At 44.9% G+C, this 22,609-nt stretch overlaps 1 protein-coding gene across 2 annotated transcripts; it reads left to right on the plus strand.

Annotated features, from left to right (window-relative positions):
• The first annotated feature begins 464 nt into the window (after positions 1-464).
• On the plus strand, positions 465-20,242 carry LOC147622793 (binding partner of ACD11 1-like). 2 transcript variants are annotated; one of them, XM_086822433.1, is made up of 5 exons: positions 465-670; positions 18,604-18,707; positions 18,808-18,883; positions 19,141-19,230; positions 19,344-20,242. In XM_086822433.1, the coding sequence occupies exons 1-5, from the start codon at positions 665-667 to the stop codon at positions 19,812-19,814; spliced, it is 747 nt and encodes a 248-aa protein (XP_086678559.1). In that variant the 5' UTR covers positions 465-664; the 3' UTR covers positions 19,815-20,242. The 2 variants fall into 2 exon arrangements, with proteins under 2 accessions (XP_086678559.1, XP_086678558.1); XM_086822432.1 differs by having other exon boundaries at positions 656-794.
• The last annotated feature ends 2,367 nt before the right edge of the window (positions 20,243-22,609 follow it).

A 22,609-nucleotide genomic window follows, 5' to 3' on the forward strand; every position in this document is an offset into this window, starting at 1 on the left:
ATGATGTGAAAGGTGAAAACCTTAGAAATGAGGGTTTTGACGTGTGGCAGTGGGAGGCCCCAAGCTCTCAAATTTTGTAAATTTTTTTGAAGGAAAGTCTTGAGACATATCTCGAATGCACTGCTCACATATGCCAGGAGGAGGAAAGAGGAGGGGGGAGGGAGAGAGAGAGTGAGGTGTACGGGAGAGAGAGAGAGAGAGAGGGGGGGAGTGTAGGGGGAGAGAGAATAATTTTTTTAAGGGCTGGTGTTTGGTGCTAAGGTGAAAACCTTAGGTTAAAAAGCATTGATTAATTAATCAGGGGCAGCCTAACTAAGTAATGCTTGGGGATATGGGGACAAAAGTGCCCCTAACTAAGTAATGCTTGGGGATATGGGGACAAAAGAGAGAGAATATGTTAACCTAGCTTTCCCACGCGGCCACACCCCTTCCAAGCATTAAATACCCTAGATTTTTTTTTTCGAAGGTAGACCAAGGCTCTACCAGATGAGCTAGCACTCGTTGGTACCCTAGAATTTCTCATTGTGCTCCGTGAGAAAAGGCTCTAAGACCCTACGTTACAAGAAGACATAGCCAGCTGGACAGTATATAGGTGGATTCAACAACATACCGCCAGGAGGAGAAGAGGCATCATCAGGGTTACCTGCTTCAACGCCATCAAGACATGCCGGTGAGCTCCATCATTCGTGCCAATGGCCGCTGTTTGCTCAGATCTGTTATCCGAAGCTTTTCGTGTCGGGTTTTTTGTTCTTCTTTTCCTAGATCGGATAGGTCGCCAAAAGGGTCCAGAATCTGTGAGTTGAATCTGCAGTATGCAACCCGCCCATGCTGCAATAACTTTAATCAACTGCGGAGGCTTTTTCATGCTTGGTTTTTGCTCATTGCAGATTATACGCTCTTGAAAGTTAGGGTTGCAGACTTCCACGAGCATTGAGTGTTAGGGTTGTTAGGGTTACAGACATTGAAAGTTAGGGTACATGCAGTAAATTAGGGTTTCAGACACCTGTTAGGATTGAGATTCCCAGGATGCTTTTGCTAGGCATGATTTGTCAAATTGAGATGGTTTTGCAGCGTTGTTGTCGGGGCCCACCTAGATGTTGTGCGGCCTCCACATCAGTAGCCGCTGGATGTAGCAGCTTTCAAGTCAAGTCAAGAGGTGTGGGCAGGCGGATGTTGTGAAGCCGCTCTTGTTCCACAATCTCTTGTCGTGATTTTCAAACAATGTCTGGATGGTGGCAACCACCATCAGTAAGCTTTATTGTCCACGAAGAAAGTTACTCAAGTGACTAATTTAGGCCCATTAGAATTTTGAGTTAGTTTTTCAACCTTTTGTTACTCATTTTTTGCCAACATTTCAGTATGTAAGTAAATGCATTGAGCCTTACTAGATCACTATGTGTTGATGTGATGCCAACACACGCTTTGAACATAGACCAACTTCCACCGGATTGACCAACTGGGCAGCCTAATGGGTGGCCAGGATGGCCAGCAGGCAGTGCCTGGGTAGTTCAGGTGGGGACGGGCAGGTCAGCCAGAAGAACAGCAAGCAGCGATAGCAGGTGCATCAATTAAACCATGCTGCTCCTCATTGGCTGAGAATATAAGTATGTCATCAAGAAATATGAAAACACAATTACCGATGAGGACTGTGAAAATCGTGGTTATCATTTTATTGAAGATTGCCGGTGTGTTGGTAAGTCCAAACGGCATGACTATGCACTCGTAGTGACTACGCTTTGTCCGAAAAGCTGTTTTTGGAATGTCAGCTTAACAAATGTGGACTTGATGGTAACCACTCTTGAGATCAATCTTAGTGAAATATTTTGCACCGTTTAAACGCTCCAAAATGTACTCAATCCTGGGCATAGGAAACTTATTCTTGATGGTGAGTTTGTTTAATGCCGTGTAATCTACATAGAGACGTGGAAACTTGTCCTTTTTGGACAAATAGGATGGGCGCAGCAAATGGTGAGGAAGATGGTTGAACGAATCCGGCTTGAAGGAGCTTAGATAACTGCTTTTCTAGCTCGTCCTCTAAAGTCTTGGAAAGATGAGAGAAAAACTTGCAAAGAGGTTCTGTCCCAGGAACCAAATCAATATTATGATGCTCAGAACGAGAGGGTGGGAGATTATCTCTAAGCATAATGTCTTGGTGTTGAGACAAGAGGTCTATTGACTGCGGGACTGGAGATGAAGATGAGATAGCCGCTATCGATGATGTAGAGGTTGACTGAGTATCAACATAAATCAATGCTCCTTCCGCTCCCTTGTGGATAGCTCATCGGGCTTGGAGATGAGAAATCAAAGGGATGCGGAGTATCCCTACGAATCATGATGGGCTCAGGAAAACCTTTACAGATAGTAAAAGTGTCCTGTCTCCAATTGAGAATAGGTTCAAATTGACAAAACCACTGGATTCCTAAAATCATGTCACATCCCAAAAGAGGCGAGACAATGGAATCTCGTTGGAATCAAGCCTTTTGAACTTGAAGAGGAAATTGTTGTGCCTTGTGAGAAATGTGGGTACGGAGACCAAGTGTAAACCCGTCGACATCCAAATGATAGAGCACTAATGTACAGCTCATTTTGGTAGCCAACTGGGGAGAGATGGCATCCTCATAACTGTTAGACATCATCATCCCCTTGCTGTTGGCTTCTCTTTGGTGTCCTATTTGAGCCTCTAGGACTGACCATGTTAGCTTGAGGGGCTGGTCACCCCTCACACCTTTTTCCCACCTTTTTTCTCCCATTTTATGGAGTCGTGGGCCTTTATGCCCAGTCTTGTGGTGCTGGTCGGCTGCCCCTTTTTGGGCATTTATATAGTTAGGCCTTCCCCCTCACACACACTGTATTCGCCCCTTGCATGCCTTGTGCCTCTGCGTTTTTGGCTTGCTATAGTCCCTCACATACGAGGTGATCTTTCCCCTCCTGCGCAAGACTTATACCGGCATGTTCATCTTGTTTGGTTGATATTGAGAGCAGGTATACACCTACGTTATTCTTCGTTTTTCTCTCTCTTGCGTTTCCACTTTCCCATCTTCTGCTATGCATTCCTTCATGGTATCAGAGCGCCGGTGACTTGCAATGTTTGTTGCTCCCTCCTCTCTTTTCTGCATTTTTTCTCAGTTCTGTTTCTGGTCGGTCTGCCCTCTTCCAGGCGCTCAGATTTGTGGTCAATCTTCATCAGATTTGACCCTTGGGACTCCTGTACAGCTGTCGGCCTGCTCTGTTTCAGGGCAGCAGCACTGTTTGTGCAGCATTTCTTCATCTACAGGTTGTTTGCAGCAATCGGTTTGCCGATTGGTTGATTTGAGGCTTTGTGGTACTTTTCACTTCTGCGTTTCCAGCTTCTGCCCTATCTACTACCCCTTTTCACCTCTGCATTTTCAGATTTGCAGCCCTGTTTTGCTGTGTTTTCTGGACTGTTCCTGCTGGTAGCTCTACCTTCACCTGGGCTTCATCAGTTGGACCCGAAGGTACCTTCTCTTCAGCGTTTTTCCTCATATGAGGTGTGAAAGCTGGTCGGCCTGTATTTTCAGGTTTGCAACCCCCTAGTAGGCTGCGTTTTCTTCTCCAGTGGACACATATCACTTGTTGCAAAGGAGGTCTTGTGTGGATTGAGGCCTTGGTGACAGCTTGGTACCTGAAGAGGACACTAGATTTGCTGATTTGAGTCAGCGTTTTGCTGATTTTGGAGCATCTATACTTGTGTTTTTTTTCCTGGCCTACACAATACCCTGTTTTCTCCTGTTCCTTGTCTTCCGTTGGCGGTGGAGTGCAGGTTTTTTGCCGGACAGCAGTGTTTTTTGGCTGCGTTTTACTTCCCAAAGGAGTGTCAAGACCTCAGCCGACTCTGAGAACCTGGAAGACCTGCAACAACAACAAACACAGAAATCCTAACCCTAGCTCTAGGAAACAACGGAACAGAAACATATCTGGGGTGCAAGCATACTCGCCACCCAACCATGACAACCATGAGCAAGGCTCACAATCTTGGCCGTCCCCATCGAGCCACGACATGCTCTCTTGAGTGCCCTGCCATCGTCCTCATCTGGTGTCCTCTACCACCCGGGGTTGTCCCTCAAGGACGACGGTCTCCTGCGCGATGGTGCTCCCGCTCCACGCGCTCTGCACTCCTGTGCTCCATCTGTTGGTGTGTGCCCAGTTGATACCCCTCCCCCCAATAAATAGGGAAGGAACGCCCAAAAAGCACAGACTATCAATAGCGGACCAAAAAACACATGTCCGCCCACAACATATCACACTATAGCTCGTCAACATACTCACCTTCCTCAAAAGAGCTCACTCTTGAGCTCAAGAAAAAGATCTCAAAGAGAAGTTGTCACATTCGCAACACTAGAGAAACACCCTCTATTGGTCGAAACCAATAGTCTCAAGGACAATCCGACTAAGAGATCGACCTGTTAACATGACATGAGCCTCAATTCCTAGTCACAAAAGCTGAATCTAGAGCAAATGGATCATCTGGGTAACTCGAAGCTGACAATGCTACCAATACCAGAGGTAAGCAACCACTGTCCTAAAGAGTTATCCCAAAACCAAAAGTATCTTCCATTTGGCTACCATGCTTTCATCTTGATGTCCTCTATAAATCTGGTCTGGAAAAAAAAACACAAAACTGGGAAAACCCAGAACCTACTACTGAAGCTTGAACCAAGTGGAACACATCAGTAGTCTCTTCCCAAACAAGGAAAGAATTGATCTTCTAGAAAAGATCATCAATTTGTACTTCGTCACCTCGGAACTTCCCAAACAGACCTCGGAAAGTCTATGAGTACCTTGGACATGAAAGGAACAACTGTTCCAACAGACATGGTTATGATGCAAGCTAGCATCTATCATAACTATCTGCATCAAAAGTAAAGTATCTATCCCTCAAAAATGTTGAGATAGCCTTGTGTTTGTAGGTGCAGAGTCCAAATGAAGTCTTGACAATCTGGCGTAGCCCTGTCACATGTGATGGATCATGGTGTCCCATCATGTCTATGGTTTATCGGATACAGGTCTTTGGTTTCATATGGAGAACATGTCTTTGGATTCATGCGAACAGGCTATAGTTTTCTCAAGGCTACATGCAAGCTGTGGCTATAGGAAGGACATGTGGTTTGGTACAGCCCTACTACTATTTGGGAAAGGGTTTATGGGATCCATGATGGAGAATACCTTTTCAAGCAAGGTGTCGTACAGGTGTGTCTTCTCTATGGAATGCTTTGCTGTAATAGCGAGAGTTCTTATTTGGAAGTCCAGGGTAAAAAGCTAAAAGGGATCCTATTGGTAGAGGATTCGACAAGTTGTACTTTGTACTCAAATTTTGTTCAAGTAAAGAAATACCGCAAGGAGCGCCACTGTGTTTTGGGGCCAATCGGTGTCCTTGTACTATTTGCAGGAGCGCTCTAGCTCCCCCTCTTTATTTCCTTTTCCAGGTGCCCATGGGTGATGAAGTGTTTTTGTGTGCGAGTGTTTGTTTCACCGCCCGTCAGATTTCTGAAGACCGTTTTCACGTGTCCATGTTTACCTGCCTGGTTGCGTGTACAGGCTACTAGCGTATACGTGCTAGCTTGCCTACACAAACCAGCCCAGCTGCGTATACATGCTCGACTGCCTACGCCTAGCGATCTTCACTTAAGCTTTACTCTCTCTCTCTCTCTCTCTCTCTCTCTCTCTCTCTCTCTCTTTAACATACAGCCGACTGGCTTTTTCTTCTTCCTCTCTCTCTTAAACTGTTTATACAGTTAAAAACACATCCAGCCTTCTTCTTTGCAAAGCAAACAACCCATACTATACCACAATCTTCATCATGGGTTCCTACGATGCAAAAGCAACATGTTGAACTTGAAAAAACAGCAGTATACACAAAAAAACAGCAATCTTCTCGATCTCATACCTTTTCTTTGACCTCTTTCTGTCTACCTACCGACTTGCTTGTTCTCGAGGCTTGCTCTGATACCACTGTCAAATCCCCATAGGATCACCTCGTAGAACGCTCCTGGTACAAGACTCCAAACCTGCAAACAAAACCAAGCAAACGTGAAGGGGTGCAGGCCTGACTCACCTCCCAACCTTGACAGCTGTGGGCAAGCCCACAAGTCTTGGCTGTCCCCACCGAGCCACGAGCTGCGCTAACTAGATGGACGTACCGACCAATCTCTACCTCGTGATGTCCCATGCCGCCATGAAGTGAAGGGAGAAACTGAATTAGGGTTAGAGTTCATTCATGGGAGACATACACAGAGAAGCAAGGGAGAGAGAGAGAGAGTTGTGGGGATAAGTCAACTCATGAGGCATGAGTGTGTGACTTCCCTATCACACATGTATATTGCACTAGTACACATAGTGCACTTAGTACATTAAAAGTACTAAGTGTACTATGTACTATAACTTATGGGCTTGTACACACTATAAGGGTGGGCATAACGCCTTTACCCCAACAACCTCCCACTTAAAGGCAAAGTGCCCTTAAGTAAAGGAAAAGAAAAATCAGCATGTACATGATAATATACAAGGCCATATCAAGGCTGAAACTGGCCTCATCCAATGCCCATCAAGTGTCTGCAATGAGCAAACCGCTCCGAAGGCAAACTCTTCGTCAACAGATCAGCCGGGTTGTCATCCGTATGAATCTTAACAAGCTGAATTTGCTTGTTCTCTATCACCTCTCTGATGAAGTGATACTTCACATCCACATGCTTCGTCTTTGCATGAAAGACATGGTTCTTTGCCAACTGGATGGCACTCTGACTGTCACAATGCAACAATGGAATATCCCCTGTATAGCCCAAATCAACCACTAACCGAGATAGCCATAATGCCTCCTTGCAAGCCTCTGTGGCTGCAATATACTCGGCCTCTGTAGTAGATAAGGCTGTGCACTTCTGCATCCTGGATATCCATGACACAGCACCTCCTGTGAATGTAAATACATAACCGGTAGTAGACTTCCGGTTATCTGGATGACCGGCATAATCCGAATCCGTGTAACCATGCACTAATGCATCCTGTTTGCCAAAGCAAATGCACAAATCCTGTGTGCCCTTCAGGTATCTCATGACACCTTTCACTGCTTCCCAATGCTTCTTGCCAGGGTTGGCCATGTATCTAGAAACCACTCCCACTGCAAATGCAATGTTCGGCCTAGTAGCAACCATGGCATACATGAGACTGCCACAAGCTGAAGCATACGGAATCTTGGCCATATCAGCCCTGTCTCTATCTGACTGTGGGCTGTCCATAGCACTGAGTTTCACATATGGAGGCAAAGGAGTACTAGTCTTCTTCCCCCTGTCCATATTGAACCTCTGCAAGACTTTGCCAATGTATTCCTTCTGAGACAAATACAACACATGCTGATTTCTGTCCCGAAGTATCCGCATACCCAAGATGTGATTTGCATCACCCAAATCCTTCATATCAAAGGTTTGATGCAGTTTCTACTTCAAGGCATCCATCTCTTTACGAGATTTCCCGGCAATCAACATATCATCAACATACAAAATGAGAATCAAGAGACTGCCATCCAAAGCTTTCTTGGTGTATAAGCAGTGATCTATGTCACTTCTCCTGAATTTCTGGGATTTCATGAATGTATCAAATTTGTGATACCATTCCCTTGGTGCCTGTTTGAGCCCATAAAGACTCTTTTTCAGCTTGCATACAAGCTTCTCCTTTCCACTTACTGCATAACCCTCTGGCTGCTGCATATATATCTCCTCATGGAGATCACCGTGAAGAAAAGCAGTCTTCACATCCATCTGAATCAAGTCCAGATCATCATGCGCAACCAAAGCCAACACAGCTCTAAGTGTGGTCATTTTGACCACTGGAGAGAAGATCTCATCAAAGTCCACACCATATTCCTGCTTGAAGCCCTTAGCCACTAACCTGGCTTTGTATCTTGGCTTTGCATCTGGTGCAACTTTGAGCCTGTAAACCCATTTGCATGGCAAAACCTTCTTGCCTGCAGGCAAATGCACCAACTTCCAAGTTCCATTTTTATGCAGAGAATCCATCTCTGACTTCATGGCACGCTCCCATAGAGCTTTGTCTGCCCTCTGTAAAGCCTCTTTATAACATGAGGGCTCCCCACAGTCAGTGAGCATCAAGTAGTCAACCCCTGGAACAAACCTGTCAGGGGCTCTGGAGGGTCTAGTGGACCTCCGTACCCAATGACCATCATTTGCAGGTTGCTGTCCAGCCTGCATATCACCCATTGGTGGCTCCTGTTCCATGCCATAAGGCTGAAAAATCATGCCCGGTATCTCCTCTAACTGTGGTATATCCATAGGGATATCTTCTGCCATGTCTGGCTGTCCATTTGGACCATTTTCAGCACCATTTAAGGGCTGGTTTTCCTGCTGTAATGGCTGATTTACAGCCCTTTGTTGTTGTCCATGATGTCCATCATCATCAAAGATGACTCTGCCAGGCTCCTCTTGCCTTGCAGGCTCCTTATACATGCATGTTTCATCAAAAATGACATCATTGCTGCGTATGATCTTTCTATTCATGGGATCCCAAAGTCTATACCCCATTTCACCTCTGTCACCATATCCTAGGAATATGCATTTGTGAGACTTAGGATCAAGTTTGGTGCGCATTTCCCTGCGTATGTGCACGTACGCAACGCAACCAAACACTCTCAAGTGCTTGTATGACGGAGGCTTCCCTGTCCATACTTCTTCTGGCACTTTCCCACCAAGCCTCGTGTTAGGTGACCTATTTATAAGGTGAACGGCTGTCATAACAGCTTCAGCCCAAAAACCATGAGGTAATGCAGCATGTGACAACATAGAACGGACCTTCTCCTGTATGGTCCTGTTCATCCTCTCTGCTGTCCCGTTTTGTGGAGGATCATAAGGAGTAGAGAGCTCCCTCTTGATGCCTTTAGCATCACAGAAGTCCTGAAACTGTTTGGACATATACTCTCCACCATTGTCGGAACGCAAAGCCTTCAGTGTTTTGCCAGTTTGATTCTCAACAAGAGCAACAAACTTCTGAAACACTGAGAATGTATCACTCTTCAAACGAAGAGGATAAACCCACACCTTGCGTGTGGCATCATCAATAAAAGACACAAAATATTTTGCCCCTCCCAAAGAAAGCTGAGGCATCTCACATACATCTGTATGCACAAGCTCTAACTGAGCATCTTTCTGTCCAAGAGCTTTCTTGTGGGGGCACTGCAGTTGCCTGCCATATATACAATGCTCACAAAACTGAAAACTTGAAAACTTTAGAGAAGGCAAGTAACCCAAACGAGACAATTGCTCCATTCCTTTGACACTCATGTGTCCCAACCGGCTATGCCACATAGAAATTTCCGGCAGCTCGGTTGCATTTACATTAGCATGGTGAGAAACACCTGCATGCATAAAGTAAAGAGTGTCCACCTTAGAGCCTCTGGCAACAACCAGTGAGCCCTTACTAATTTTCCACTTTCCACTACCAAATGTGGTAACATAATCAGCATCATCAAGCTGTCCAGTAGAAAGCAGATTCTTCTTGATCTCAGGCACATGCCTGACATCATGGAGCATAAGCTGTGAGCCATCTGAAAATACAAGCCTCACATCACCTCTGCCAAGAATCTTGCATGCATGGTTATCACCCAAATAAACCACTCCTTCATTGCCAGCAGTATACCTGACAAACAAGTCTCTGCAACCTGTGACATGAAAGGAGGCACCTGAATCAATGATCCATGAGTGCATACCATGACCACCTGTAAGAAGTGAATGGGCATCAAGTGAAGAAGTAAATAGGACCTCATCCTCACTGCCACCTGCATGTGACACATTGATTTCTTCAATCTTGACTCCACTTTTGCCCTTTGGCTTTACATCTTTGGCTTCATCTTTCTCTTTGTCTTTGCCTTTTCCCTTTTCCTTTTGATCATTTTTCCATTTGTAGCATTGCTTTTTGATGTGTCCCTTCTTGCCACAATAATGGCATTCCAAATCCTTTTTGGAGCGAGACTTGCTCCTTCCCCTTTCTTGGCTTTTCCCCCTTTGTTGGGATCTCCCACGTGCATTCATTGCATTGGACTTTCCAACAGAGTTGTTTTTCCTGTTCATCTCTTCTTGAAGAAGAGCACCCTCAACATCTGCATATGACAGCATAGCATTCGAATTGCTAGTGGCTGTCCTGAATGTGTCCCAACTCTCTGGCAAAGTGCATAACAAAAAAGTGGCTTTGAACTCATCGTCCATTGCCAACTTTTGATTTATAACTTGGCTCACAATACCATTAAACTCATTGAGATGGGCTGTCATAGACGCCCCTTCCTTCATCTGAAGACCTATGAGTTTCTTCAACCAATACACTTTGCTTGAGGCACTTTGTTGGGCATACAAGTCCTGCAATCTCTGCCACATTCCCCAAGCTGTCTTCTCTTCACGAATGCTGAAAAGTAATGAGTCTGACACAGACAACATGATAGTAGATCTTGCCAGCTCATCCATATCTTCCCACTCTTCAGCAGTAAGAGAAGCGGGCATTACACCCCTTTCTTTGATAGGCTTGTGCTGCTTTTTCTGGAGCAACACATTGTAGCACTGGGTTTGCCAAATATCATAATTATGCGAGCCTTCAAGCTTCTTGATGTGAAGCAATGAAGAGCTCTCACCTGTGGTTGCCATAGCAATATGCAACCTGTCAATGCCTGAATCCTTGCAAAATGTGCAAACACTGCACCAAAAGCACACAAAGTGCTCACAGTTTTTTCTCCCAAGCTTTATCTCCCACTGCGGAAGCAAGAATGCAACTTTTCTCCCACTTTATGTGATGAAAACACCAAAATCTGGTTGCTGCAGATTTTGGACAGCACCTTAAATGTGCTCTTTTGCCCTTCCAAAGTGCTGTACAGCAGTACCAAGTGCTCACCAATGATGTACCAAACCTGTACCGGCAAGTTCAGCAGCTGAAATTGAACCTTTTGGTCACTCAAAACAGTGTACAGCCATGCCAAAACATGCACAAAGCTGTGCCAAATCTGTACCAGCAGGTACACTAGCAATAAGTGCTCTCCTGGCTGTCCAAATGAGTAAAAATCAGACTTTTACAGTCCCGTATACTGCATACAACAGTCCCGAACAGAAATTGGGCAAAAGCCCCTTGACTGCAAGCTGATTTTTGAGGATTCAAGGCATAAATGTCTTGCCTGCTGCTTTGCCAAGCTCAACAAGCATAAAAACTTGAAAAGCCCCTTGATTTAAGATCAATTTCTGATCATACATGGTACATTGGCGCACATGAAGGCATCCAAAGTGTTCACGATGCTTCCCCCTGGCCACATATACATCAAACACATGAAAGCCCCTTGATTTACAGGCACATTGAGTGCTTGTAAGGCATCAGCACATTATCCACAGCATCAAATGCGATTGCCTGCATGCAAATCAACCAAATCGGCACAAAAGCCCCTTGATTTGCACTGCAATTTGCTGCAATTTTGCCCAAATGTGCGATTTCTCACATCATACAGCATGTATGAGTGCTTAATTGCACAATTACATCAAAAGCCCCAAATTTCGACATCCAATTTCCTGCAAATTGATCCTGATTGTGACCAATGTCACCCAATTTTGCCAATTTTGCTCAAAATTGAGCAATTCGACACCTGTATCTGCTCAATTGTTGATTGTACTTGCTCAATTGCAAATCCCAAAAAAAATTTGAGGAAAATACCTTGTAATTTCTGATTTTTCTTCAATTTGCAGGCTGTTGCAGGAAAAGGGGGGGTGATGATTTTGCTGCAGAAAGAATTGTGCTGATGAAGGACTCCTCACGCTTCCCAGTTGTACGGATAGCTGGCTGCTGCTGCTATGAAGCGCTGGCTGCGCTTGGTTACATCATGGGAAGGTCTTTGGTTAACCAGATTGCCATGCTGCCCCCCTAGCTTCACAGTCGGAGCAATAAGCGCTCGCAGCAATAAGCGCTCGCAGCAATAAGCGCCTTGTGGCCAGGCGTATCCGCCCAACGCCCACGTGGCGTGAAAGCACCGGGGACGTCGACAGAGGGAACTACAAGCTGTAAGCGCACACACCGTACGCCTGCAAGAATGTCTGAAGCGTGTTCGCTTGAGTTCGCCTCATAGACGTGTTCGCTCGCTGCTGAGCGCTTATTGCCTTCGCCTAGTAGCGCTTATCCGCCCAATGCGTTGCTGCAAGCGCACGTTCGTGTCAATGATCACCAACGACTTGCTGTCGCCAAGTTGATGAATTCGCATGCTTCGCCTAGCGACAGTCTACACCCCGTGCACTGCTACGTTCACCGCTTGTGACCAAGCGTCTGCTGTGCAGGCGCCTGCTGGGCAGCGTGGCTGCTGCCTGCTGGGCAGCGTGGGCTACCTGCTCAGCAGCCTTTTGGTCGTTTCTGGCCTCTTCACACACAGGCTGCTGAATGGGAGAAGTCGAGCTGCTGCCTGCCTGCATCAGAGAGGAAACCCCTACAAGCCAGTGATTTAGCACTCAAGAACAAAACCAGGGCTCTGATACCAGTTGAAGGGAGAAACTGAATTAGGGTTAGAGTTCATTCATGGGGGACATACACAGAGAAGCAAGGGAGAGAGAGAGAGAGTTGTGGGGATAAGTCAACTCATGAGGCATGAGTGTGTGACTCCCCTATCACACATGTATATGGCACTAGTACACATAGTGCACTTAGTACATTAAAAGTACTAAGTGTACTATGTACTATAACTTATGGGCTTGTACACACTATAAGGGTGGGCATAACGCCTTTACCCCAACATGAAGCTACCCTCGCGGGCCTCGAGACTGCTGCTGGCCTCGACTACATGAAGCAGGTGCACGTCTGCACTAGATCCAGGCTCCTGACCATAGAGCTCTCACAAAGACACGCGAGACTCTATGAATTAATGACTAACCTTGGCCACCCTTTTATAGGCTCTTGGCCGGTCATTGGGCATCCACACTTGGGCGCCCGCCCGTCCATACTTGGGTGCCCGCCCATTAGTCTATCCCTAACTCAGCTCGCCAATCAGTCTGCCTAGCTCCAAGCTTCCCCAAACCTCGAAGCTAGTCTTGTGTGCGTGTAACACATGGTAGATACACACTGTGCACATGACACAAGAATTGGACATAAAACCGCTTCTTAAACTCATCCTAGGTAGCGATGGGATCCGGGGAAAGCTTTTCAGAGATCCACCAATGGGCAGCCGTGCTCTTCAAGAACATGCTCACATGTCTTATTCTACGTGAAGTTCATCACTCAAGGCAATGTCAAATTGTGCAATAAAAGCCATTACCTTGCTTGCATCATACTCGCCATGATATGTTTCAAACTTGACCAACTTGTTGCCGGCCTTGAATTCCTTGCGCTTCTTGACATGGTGCCCATCATCTTCATGCTTTCTCTCCCGCTTGTCGAAGGGGGCAGCCCTTGCTACATAGGGCTCATATATGCAACTCGAGACACGGGGGCATGTGCTCTCCGAGTTGGTGGGCTAGGCAACGGTGGCTTTCCTGCATGCACAGAAACTTCTCTCCTTGCATCACCACACTCAAGAGAGTACTCTTTGGCATGAGAATTATGAGCTGAATTGTTAGCACATGCATTGAAAGAACACGGAGCACCAAGCGAAATAGAGGCGCAACACGCGGAAGACGGCCATCACCCCCCCCCCCCCCCATAAGACCACCAATAAAGGTGGGGGATAAGAGGAGACCAAGGGGCATTTTGCCCTACATAGAGGGGGTAAGTTGACCCAACCCACTATGTGGGATAATAGACTACCACATGGCAATGTGAGAAGCGGAGGGCAAGAATCCATTCCAACACCCCCCTTGATGTGATGCCGGAAGCTGAGCAACAAGAACCAATGAGGCTCTAATACCATGAAAGAATGCGGAGCGTGGTGCACCAAGCGAAATAGAGGCGCAGCATGTGGAAGACGGCCATCAACTGGCCGGGTCCCCCCCACCCCAACATCCCATGAGACCACCAATAAAGGGGGGATAAGGGGAGACCAAGGGGCATTTTGCTCTATATAGAGGGGTTACATTGACCCAACCCACTATGTGGGATAACACACTGCCACATGGCAATGTGAGAAGCAAAGGGCAAGAATCCACATTCCAACATGCATCACCTGCATAGTGGAAAAATCTCAGCCCATGTGTAGTTTCCTCATGGGACAATTCTATAGGTAATGTACCATACTTTGTATGAGATGCATGCCTTGCATATGCATGTTCACCTAGCTGTCCACTATCTCATGTCTCTCATCCCTCGTGTCATGTGGTGAAGGGAAGACTTTCAACAATTCCCCGTCACTCACTAAGAGAAGCAAACGCGTCCTTGGTGTTCCGGGTCCACACGACACTATTTGCTTGTAGAGTGGTGAAAACAATTCGTGCATGAGATTTTAGTTGCCCACACCGACACACAGTGGTCATTAGGGTGCCCACCAAGTTGGGCCCCAGGCACTTTATAAAAATGTCCACCCATTTTAAATGAACGTGAACCTGCAAAGGTTATAAACATTAAAAACCTTTTTAATAACTAAGACGAGTTTTTCAGTGCACTTACCACATGTTCAAGGCCACAATACAAGGCAATCGCACGGTTCACGGGTAGGCGTCCTAGGCCCGTGAACTAGACATTCATAGCACGCAAACACACAAAAACAGTTCACATGAAAACAGTTTCAAGCATGCAAACATGTGTGCATGTGCACTTTGTTATGAGTAAATCTCCTCAATATGGAACAAGTACAGCACTTGCATTTCTAGGCACAGACTTGGCACAACAAAAAGCGCGGAACCAAGGTCCCGAGCACTCAGATCCACACAGTGGCCATAAACAGGCACGAGAAACTGGGATTCTGGACACTCGAATCCACAGTGGCCATTAACAGGCGCAAGAAACTAGGATTCCAAACACTCGAATTAACAAACTCGCCACACACGGGCACAAGAAATTGGAGAGAACCATTTATTTGGGTGGCCAAATGGTGACATCCACCCCTTCACCTAGTCGACTCTATTAAAGCAAGGTAGGAGGGCTGTTTTCAGTAGGCTGACTTGCTTCAGAGCTTCTACAAGGTTGGTCGTCTTCTTTCATAGCTACTACAGGGCTGGTCGACTTCTTCCATAGCTTCTACACGGCTGGTTGACTTCTTCCAGAACAGCCACATGGCTGGTCGCTTTCTCCCAGAGACTGACAGGGCTGGTCAACTCCTTTCTAGGCGGGTACAGAGCTGGCCAGTTTGCTTCTGATCATCTATAGGCTAGCCATTTTGTCTTTAGCAGGCTTTTTGTCTCTCTCTCTCTCTCTCTTCTGGCCTTGTCATCGACATATTTGGGGCTGTTTTTGGGACTGTTTTGGAGGAATCTGGGTCAGTTTTAAGAGCTCTTCTGGAGCTCATTTGAGGCTCTGTTTTTGGGGCTGTTTTGGCGCAGAGGTCAGGGCTGTTTTTAGCTCCGTACCAGGCTGTTTTATGGACAGTTTATGGGCTGATTCATGGGACTGTCTTGAGACAGTTTTTCGAATGGCTTTTTGGTGCTGGGTTTTATCTTGGCACTGGATAGAAATCTGGCCAAGAGATTTGTTGATGCTTTGTGGAAAATCCGGTGTTGTATGCACCCGCACCTTAGTTTATTGTTGTAAAAGCTTCTCTCTCAATTAAGTTCGCGGGGGGGGGGGGGGGGGGGGGGGGGGGGGGGGGGCGGGGTTCCGGCTCAGTGCGGTGTTTTTTGTATTGTTTATGGTTCTTCCGTTGTGTCTTCATGCTCTGTCTGGTATTTGAAGTGTTGGTCTATTATTGTTCCGAGAGACCCCTTCTAGTGACATACATGACATAGGGCTATGGTCAGCCCCATAGGGGTGACCTTGGCCCTTCTACATATCTTCTACTGATGCTATGGATGAATGAATGATGAACTACTCAGTGAATGAATACTTTTTGCTACGCTTATTCAATGTTCTGCCCACACCTGCGCCTATTGTAGCCTTGGCCACCTACATGCACAAGACCCTACCGACAGAGGTTTGCTACCAACAGACAGGCCTCTATGCAGTCCCATGGTGATGCCACTCATGATGTGATGTTGTGCTGATGATGACGACAATGATGATAGTGATGAAGATGCTTTTGATGCTGTTGTTGATGCTGACGATGATGATCCTGGTGATGATTCTGATGATAATGGTGCCCCTATATGCTATCCTAATTGCTGCATTGATCAGGGATTAAGATAGCTCATGCCAAAGATTAGCCATGGCAAGGGTGTGTACGTGACACAACTCCTAGGGAATGTTTTCATCTGGCTTTGCTTGCTATCAACCACCTCATAAACGCTACCCTAGTTGCATTCTTCCATGGATCTGTGCACCTTTCTTGGGATAGCTAAGTGCTTAGATGGCTGAGCCAGGTGCGCAGCAGCGCCTACCTGTAGTCCATGCGTAGCTGCACCCGCCTGGAGCTCATGCGCAGCAGCGCCCTGCTGTAGCCCTTGCACAGCAGCCTGGTAGCCAATGTGCAACACTTACGCAGCAGCGCCCAGATGTAACCCTTGCGTAGCAGCGCCCTGGTAGCCGCCTGGTAGCCATATGCACAGCAGCACACGGCGACCACCTCAAGGGGATGCGCCATGCTCCATGCGCCACCCTTCGCTTTTTTAAAAGAGGTGATTCGCTTTTTCTCAAAAAACGCCAAATGCAAGATAACAAAACACATGCTTATAAAAATAATATTTTTAAACCTTCAAAGGTTATTTAACCTTATAAACTCAAAAACTCCCTTTTGTCCCCTTTCACACTTGGGCTGGCCACACTTATGAATTTCCTTTTCATATCCAAATTGATGCATGTTCGCACTGTCCAGCCCGTGCCCGTGCCCGTGCTCGTGCCCACCTGCTTGTTGTCCAGAGAGAGAAACACAGGGTCGTAATAGCACGTGGGCTGTTTTGCGCAGCGAGGCACATGCGATTACCTGTATGCACAAGCAGGCGTAGGCGCCCATGTAGATGTGCAGGCAGCCGGGTACGCCAAGCAGGTGGTTGCAGCCAGGTTCACACACGCAGGCGACGTGCGCAGGTGGTTCACGCAAGCTGACGGGTGTTAGACGGGCCGCGCTAATTACAGGCGGGTGGCAGAGAGAAAAAAAAAGAAGCAAAAGCGAACAACAAACGCGTGGCATGGAGGTTTTACCTTTTGTTTTGTTTTTTTAATTTTAAAAAAAACCCCGCGTTTGTCTTTGCTTTCGTTTTTTGTTGAACCTTAGAGAGGGTTTAAAAAACCCACGTATTGCTTTGTAAGTGCTTTTTTTAAAATTAAGAAAACCAATATATATATATATATATATATATATATATATATATATATATATATATATATATATTTCTTGCAAAAAAAAAAACAAAAGCAAAAGCTAAGTGCTATGGACTCTCGTTGATAACATGGGCACAAAATTGATTTTTTATCGGCTTATCATCCACAAACAGACAGCTGAAGTGAGGCTGCAAATTCAGCCATTGTAAATTTTAAAGTGCCATCTTGCAGACCGAAAGACCGCGTGGGAGAAGTACCTACCACTTGTAGAGTTTGCCTACAACAACACGGTACATGCATCCACAGGAAAGGCCCCATTGGAGATTGTCTATGGCAAAGTAATTTTGCCACCCATCCTTCGCACTATATGTGCGAGATCTTGATGTTGCCTTTGCACGAGTATGGACATCCATTGGTCTCAAGATTAGCATAAAAAGGTTGCTGACAAGAAGCATAGAAGACAGATGGACATCAAAGAAATAGGGCATTCTCGAAGGTCTTCGCAACCTGAAACTGGTTTGATTTCTTCCTCTTGCCCCTCATGGAGGTGGCTAGGACTATGAGATTGGTGTCCAACATTATAGGCAGCTTCAACTGCTCGGCCACATGGTCTCAGATGAGGCCCTCCGAGGCTCCTCCATCAGAGTACGGACACTGGATGTCCATGAATCGTCCATCGGCACATCACCATATCATGTTGGCTGAGGACCATTGAGATCGTCCTAGACTAGGTCAAGTGAAGAGCAGTTGTGGGATTAGTGAGAGCAGGAGGGGGGGTAGATGGTGCCGGTGTCGTAGATACTGCTGTGGCAGACGAACTTGCCTTCCCCTTGTACTTCTTCGCCTTGCCCTTACCCTTCGTCGTGTTCTTTGGACAGTCCCTTCCAACCAAGGCTTGAAGCGTGTTCACAGGCTCATGGTTCAATGAATCCACACCAACCTGTTTGGCCCATTTGAAGCACTTGCTCATTTACCACTGGCCACATGGGGGGCACGAGTGTGCTGTTTTGGGAACTACATGTTTTAAATCGAATTTTCAGAGGTGATGCCCAAGAGTGAGGTGGTAACTAATGTGAGATTAGGCGTAGACAGGAAGCGGTGTTAAATTAGGAGCTCTGCGAAGATTTTAACACCTTACGGTCATGCCATTGTTTAAAGCATAGATTTGTGCTGCATGATTTTGGAATTGTGGATATGAATTTATTATTTGTTTATTTATGTTAATTATTGAGTATAAAGTTCATATTATTGCTGTCACCTCATAGCTGTAAATACTGTTTGTTAATCATGCAGACTAGAACAGTTAAAGTGAGCAATCTGTCCCCTAAGGCAACAGAACGAGATATCCACGACTTTTTCTCGTTTTCTGGAGAAATCGAGCACATAGACGTTCAGAGGTCAGTTGCGTGTACAACCTTATCAGCAGCATGATATATCTTCTTGACAAACTTGGTTCTTGCTAATTGGTTGTGCATTTTTCTGTGAGCTTCAACACAGCAACGAGGATGGATTGAAGGTTGCTTTTGTCACATTCAAGGATCCAGAAGCACTGGATACTGCCGTCTTACTGTCTGTATGTATCTCTCTTGATGGATGGAATCCTCATTAGTTGGCTTTTCTACTTGCTGTGAATGGATCAGCTGCTTATAACAGCATTGTTCTTATGATTATATGGAGCTGAGCTTTGGTTCCCCAAAATGTTGTTGCGTGAAATTTTTTGAGTTGGCTGCAATGAGTGGTAGCCATCAATGTTGATAGAGCTCTCTTCATAGAACATGGTAACGATGAATCAGGAAGTTGTGGTAACACTGATGGTTTGATTGAGCCTAGGGAGCAACAATTGTGGACCAAATTGTAAGCATCACAGAAGTGGAGGATTATCATCCATCCTCTGGTGGTGACAGTGCAAAGCAGGCTTTGGTAACGTCTGTAACACCGCAAGTTCATTACAATTTTTATGGGTTTCTAGTTAAAAATTGCTCATGCTTTGTATGCTAAGTTTCTCATTTCTAGTCATCTGTAACATTTTGCAGCCAGCTGCAGGTGCGGTGGGTATTGGGGGCGCAGTTACTAGAGCCCAGGATGTGATCTCAACAATGCTTGCTAGGGGATATGATCTTGGGAAGGATGCGATGAACAAGGCAAAAACTTTTGATGAGAAGCACCAGTTATCTGCAAATGCTACTGCTACTGTATCTTCTCTGGATAGAAAGATTGGTCTGACTCAGAAATTTAGCACTGGCACGGCTGTGGTGAATGAGCATGTCAAGGCAATTGATGAAAAATACCAGGTTTCTGAGAAGACTCGTTCAGCATTTGTGGCTGCTGAGCAGAAAATGAGCAATGCAGGTACGTCACTCATGAAAAACAAGTACATCTTTACGAGTGCTGCCTGGATCTCTGGAGCTTTTAATAAAGTTACGAAAGCAGCTGGAGAAGTGGGTCAAAAAGCTTTAGAGAAAGTACACACTTCTGAAACGAAACAAGATGCACCTGGACCTTAATATCAGTTTGAAATAATCAAGAGAAGTAACTATACTTTCAATCCATTCGTGACCATACATGAGGTATATAGCTCCCTAGAAAACTCATCCCAAGTTGGATAACATGCCTTGTAGAAGACGTTTAGCTACCTGAAGGGTGGGTTGCCTAAGGTGTTAGTTGCTGGATGCTGCAGGCATGTGCTCGTCAGTGCCTATATGTTTGATTCTTTGGAATAGTGATGTGTAAAAATTAAAACTAACATTGCATTTTGATGCTTCATAGTCATGTCCTCCATCATTCAGTAGGCTATGCCATGTGAGGCATGGAGCATGTATGATTTTTCAGGTAGATAGATAGTGGAGATTTTCAAATAGTACAATAATGGGACTCTGAAGTTCTCTGAAGTTACGGTAATGAAGTTTCAAGCATGGTGATGCAATTTTGCAAACGGACTCCTAAACATGCATGTATGTTATGTTGGCTATGAGCAAATGCAAATGTTGATGGGTGGTGGTTACTGATGGTTGGGTTTCTACCAAGTAGCTCTTATTTTTGGTGATAGTTTTACCAAGTGAGGCGTGTTGCCATTGAGATCTGTTGTTACTTGGTTCTGATGCTTTTTTTTTTTTGAAAGAAGCTATGCATACTTTTTAAGCATATTTTTAATTACCTTTTTCATTGTTGTTGTTGTTGTTTTTTTTTTTTGGGGGGGGGGGGGGGCGGCTATAGAGAGATGACCTGGCCTCGAGATCATCCCCTTATCAATCTCCCTTTCATTTGTTCAACCTTAGTTTATCTTCTTTCCATTATTTCTCAATGCCTAGGCTTTCTTCTTTTTCAATTTCCCAAAAGGTTTACAACCTTATGAGTTGTAAAACGTTAGGGACTTTAGTTATCTTCAACCTTGGTTATTTTCTTTCCATTGTTTTCTCAAATCCTTCATTTGGGACAGGAGCAAGCATCTATCTTCCAATTTCAAAATGTGATTTCTGCTCTAGAGCTGAAATTTGAAGGCATACCCTAACCTTCAGTTTGAATGCCATTTGAAAGCTTCAATTTGAAGGCCATCAAAAGTATGTATGTTAATGTCTAATTTTTTGTTTTCTATTTCAAAATTGTGGCCTCTTTTGTAACCCTGTTTTCTAAGAGGCTCTACAAAAGGCTCTTAAGGCTTCAAATTTCAGCATTGCCTTGCTCCAAGCAAACTTGGACGCTTGTGCCAAGGTTGTCTCAGTTTCCAAGATGACTTCCATGGTTGCCATCTCGAAACCATGATGATTGTTTCGCCATGCATGGAAACAGGCATCTTCCTGGTGGTTCTCAGGGGTGTTGTTTCCCTAAGGACGTGAGCCTGTGTGTAGGTATTGATCCATGCATAGGTTACCGTTTTTACTGTTCTGCTACTGCAGGCAAACTCATCCAACGTCTTCATATAAAGGGCTAATATGACATGCATGTACCTAAAACACTGTGATAGCCTTCTCTCTGCAACACATTGACTCCCAGAAGCCCATTCAAAAATTTTGAACCACATCTTTCTAATGTTGCGCTTAGCTATACATCATTTAGCTCTCTCTGAGCCCATACCACATTGAATTTCTGATAACTTAAACATACACATACACCCAAATTGCAAGACAGAAGAGACACGATGCACTCCTCATTCTCCTTAGTTCTTTGTGAAGGGACCTCAGCTGGATTAGAAAGGCGAGGAAGGGGGCACAATTCTGATTTTTAATTACACCATTAATTAACACTATTAAGGTGCCCGTTAAATTACTCAATTGAGCTATCCCCTTCTCGACCTTTACACCACCTTCATAACTGCCTGATTTGTATGCCGTTCTTTTTTACACCAAGCTGGGGCTTTGTCTTCGAATTCTATCATTTTGCCTTTGTAAAATGTAAGTATAAGTAGGATGGCATTTTCATTAGTCTCTCGTTTCATTTTCTATCTTTTTTCATCTCTCTGTCTCTCTCTCCCCCCTTCCTAATTGGGGTGATGAATGGTGACTTGTAAGAAGTTTATATGGCTCAACCAATTGGATTTGCCCAACACGGTCAAAAACAAAAAGCGTCTCTCCAAATGGTTGTGATGCCTCACTTGATTATGCTTTATTATCAATATATCCTTGCTTGAATTGTGGTTATAGGGGTAGTCATGGTAGGTCATAGTTTAGCTCAGAGCAACACCTTGTTTGTTTCTTGAAGGTGCACATAGGCCATCTTCATAATTTCTCTCCTCATTTATTTAACACAAATATGTACTCTATTCTATTATCAATTGCATTTTGGATGTTTTATTGTTTCCTTTTAGTAAATGGAAATGTAGCACGTAAATCTAGACATGATGCCTCTTTACAAACCGTGCATCTTTGCATTTATGATTTGTGCTTACTCATCCTCTTGGTTTTCCTTTTTAGCTAACTAGATTGACAACTCTCCAAATTCAATAAGAGAATAATCTAAATGAGCATAGAAAATAATCTAACTCTTTTTCTAAAAGTAAATTGAGAACCAAAGACAAGAAAAATTTAAAAAATTGAGGGCATGTGCACTTCAAGAAATCCTTTTGTTGTTTACAAAGCAATTGATTACTTGGTCTTCACCATAGGTTTGCATTATCTAGAAGTGAATTAATTTGTTTTTCAATAGTAGTAATACACATGCGGCATGTGTCCATATTCTATTTTTTTGGACTATATATATATATATATAGTAGATAAACATCGATCGTCTTTTACATATGTTCAGCTATGAAGCAGCTTTGATAGCAATCCCCCACATGCGTTTGGTAAAAAGCAACATTTAATTG

This window comes from Cibotium barometz, chromosome 28 (assembly GCF_041138505.1).
Source record: "Cibotium barometz isolate CiBa-2024 chromosome 28, ASM4113850v1, whole genome shotgun sequence".
NCBI classification, from domain to species: Eukaryota; Viridiplantae; Streptophyta; class Polypodiopsida; order Cyatheales; family Cibotiaceae; genus Cibotium; species Cibotium barometz.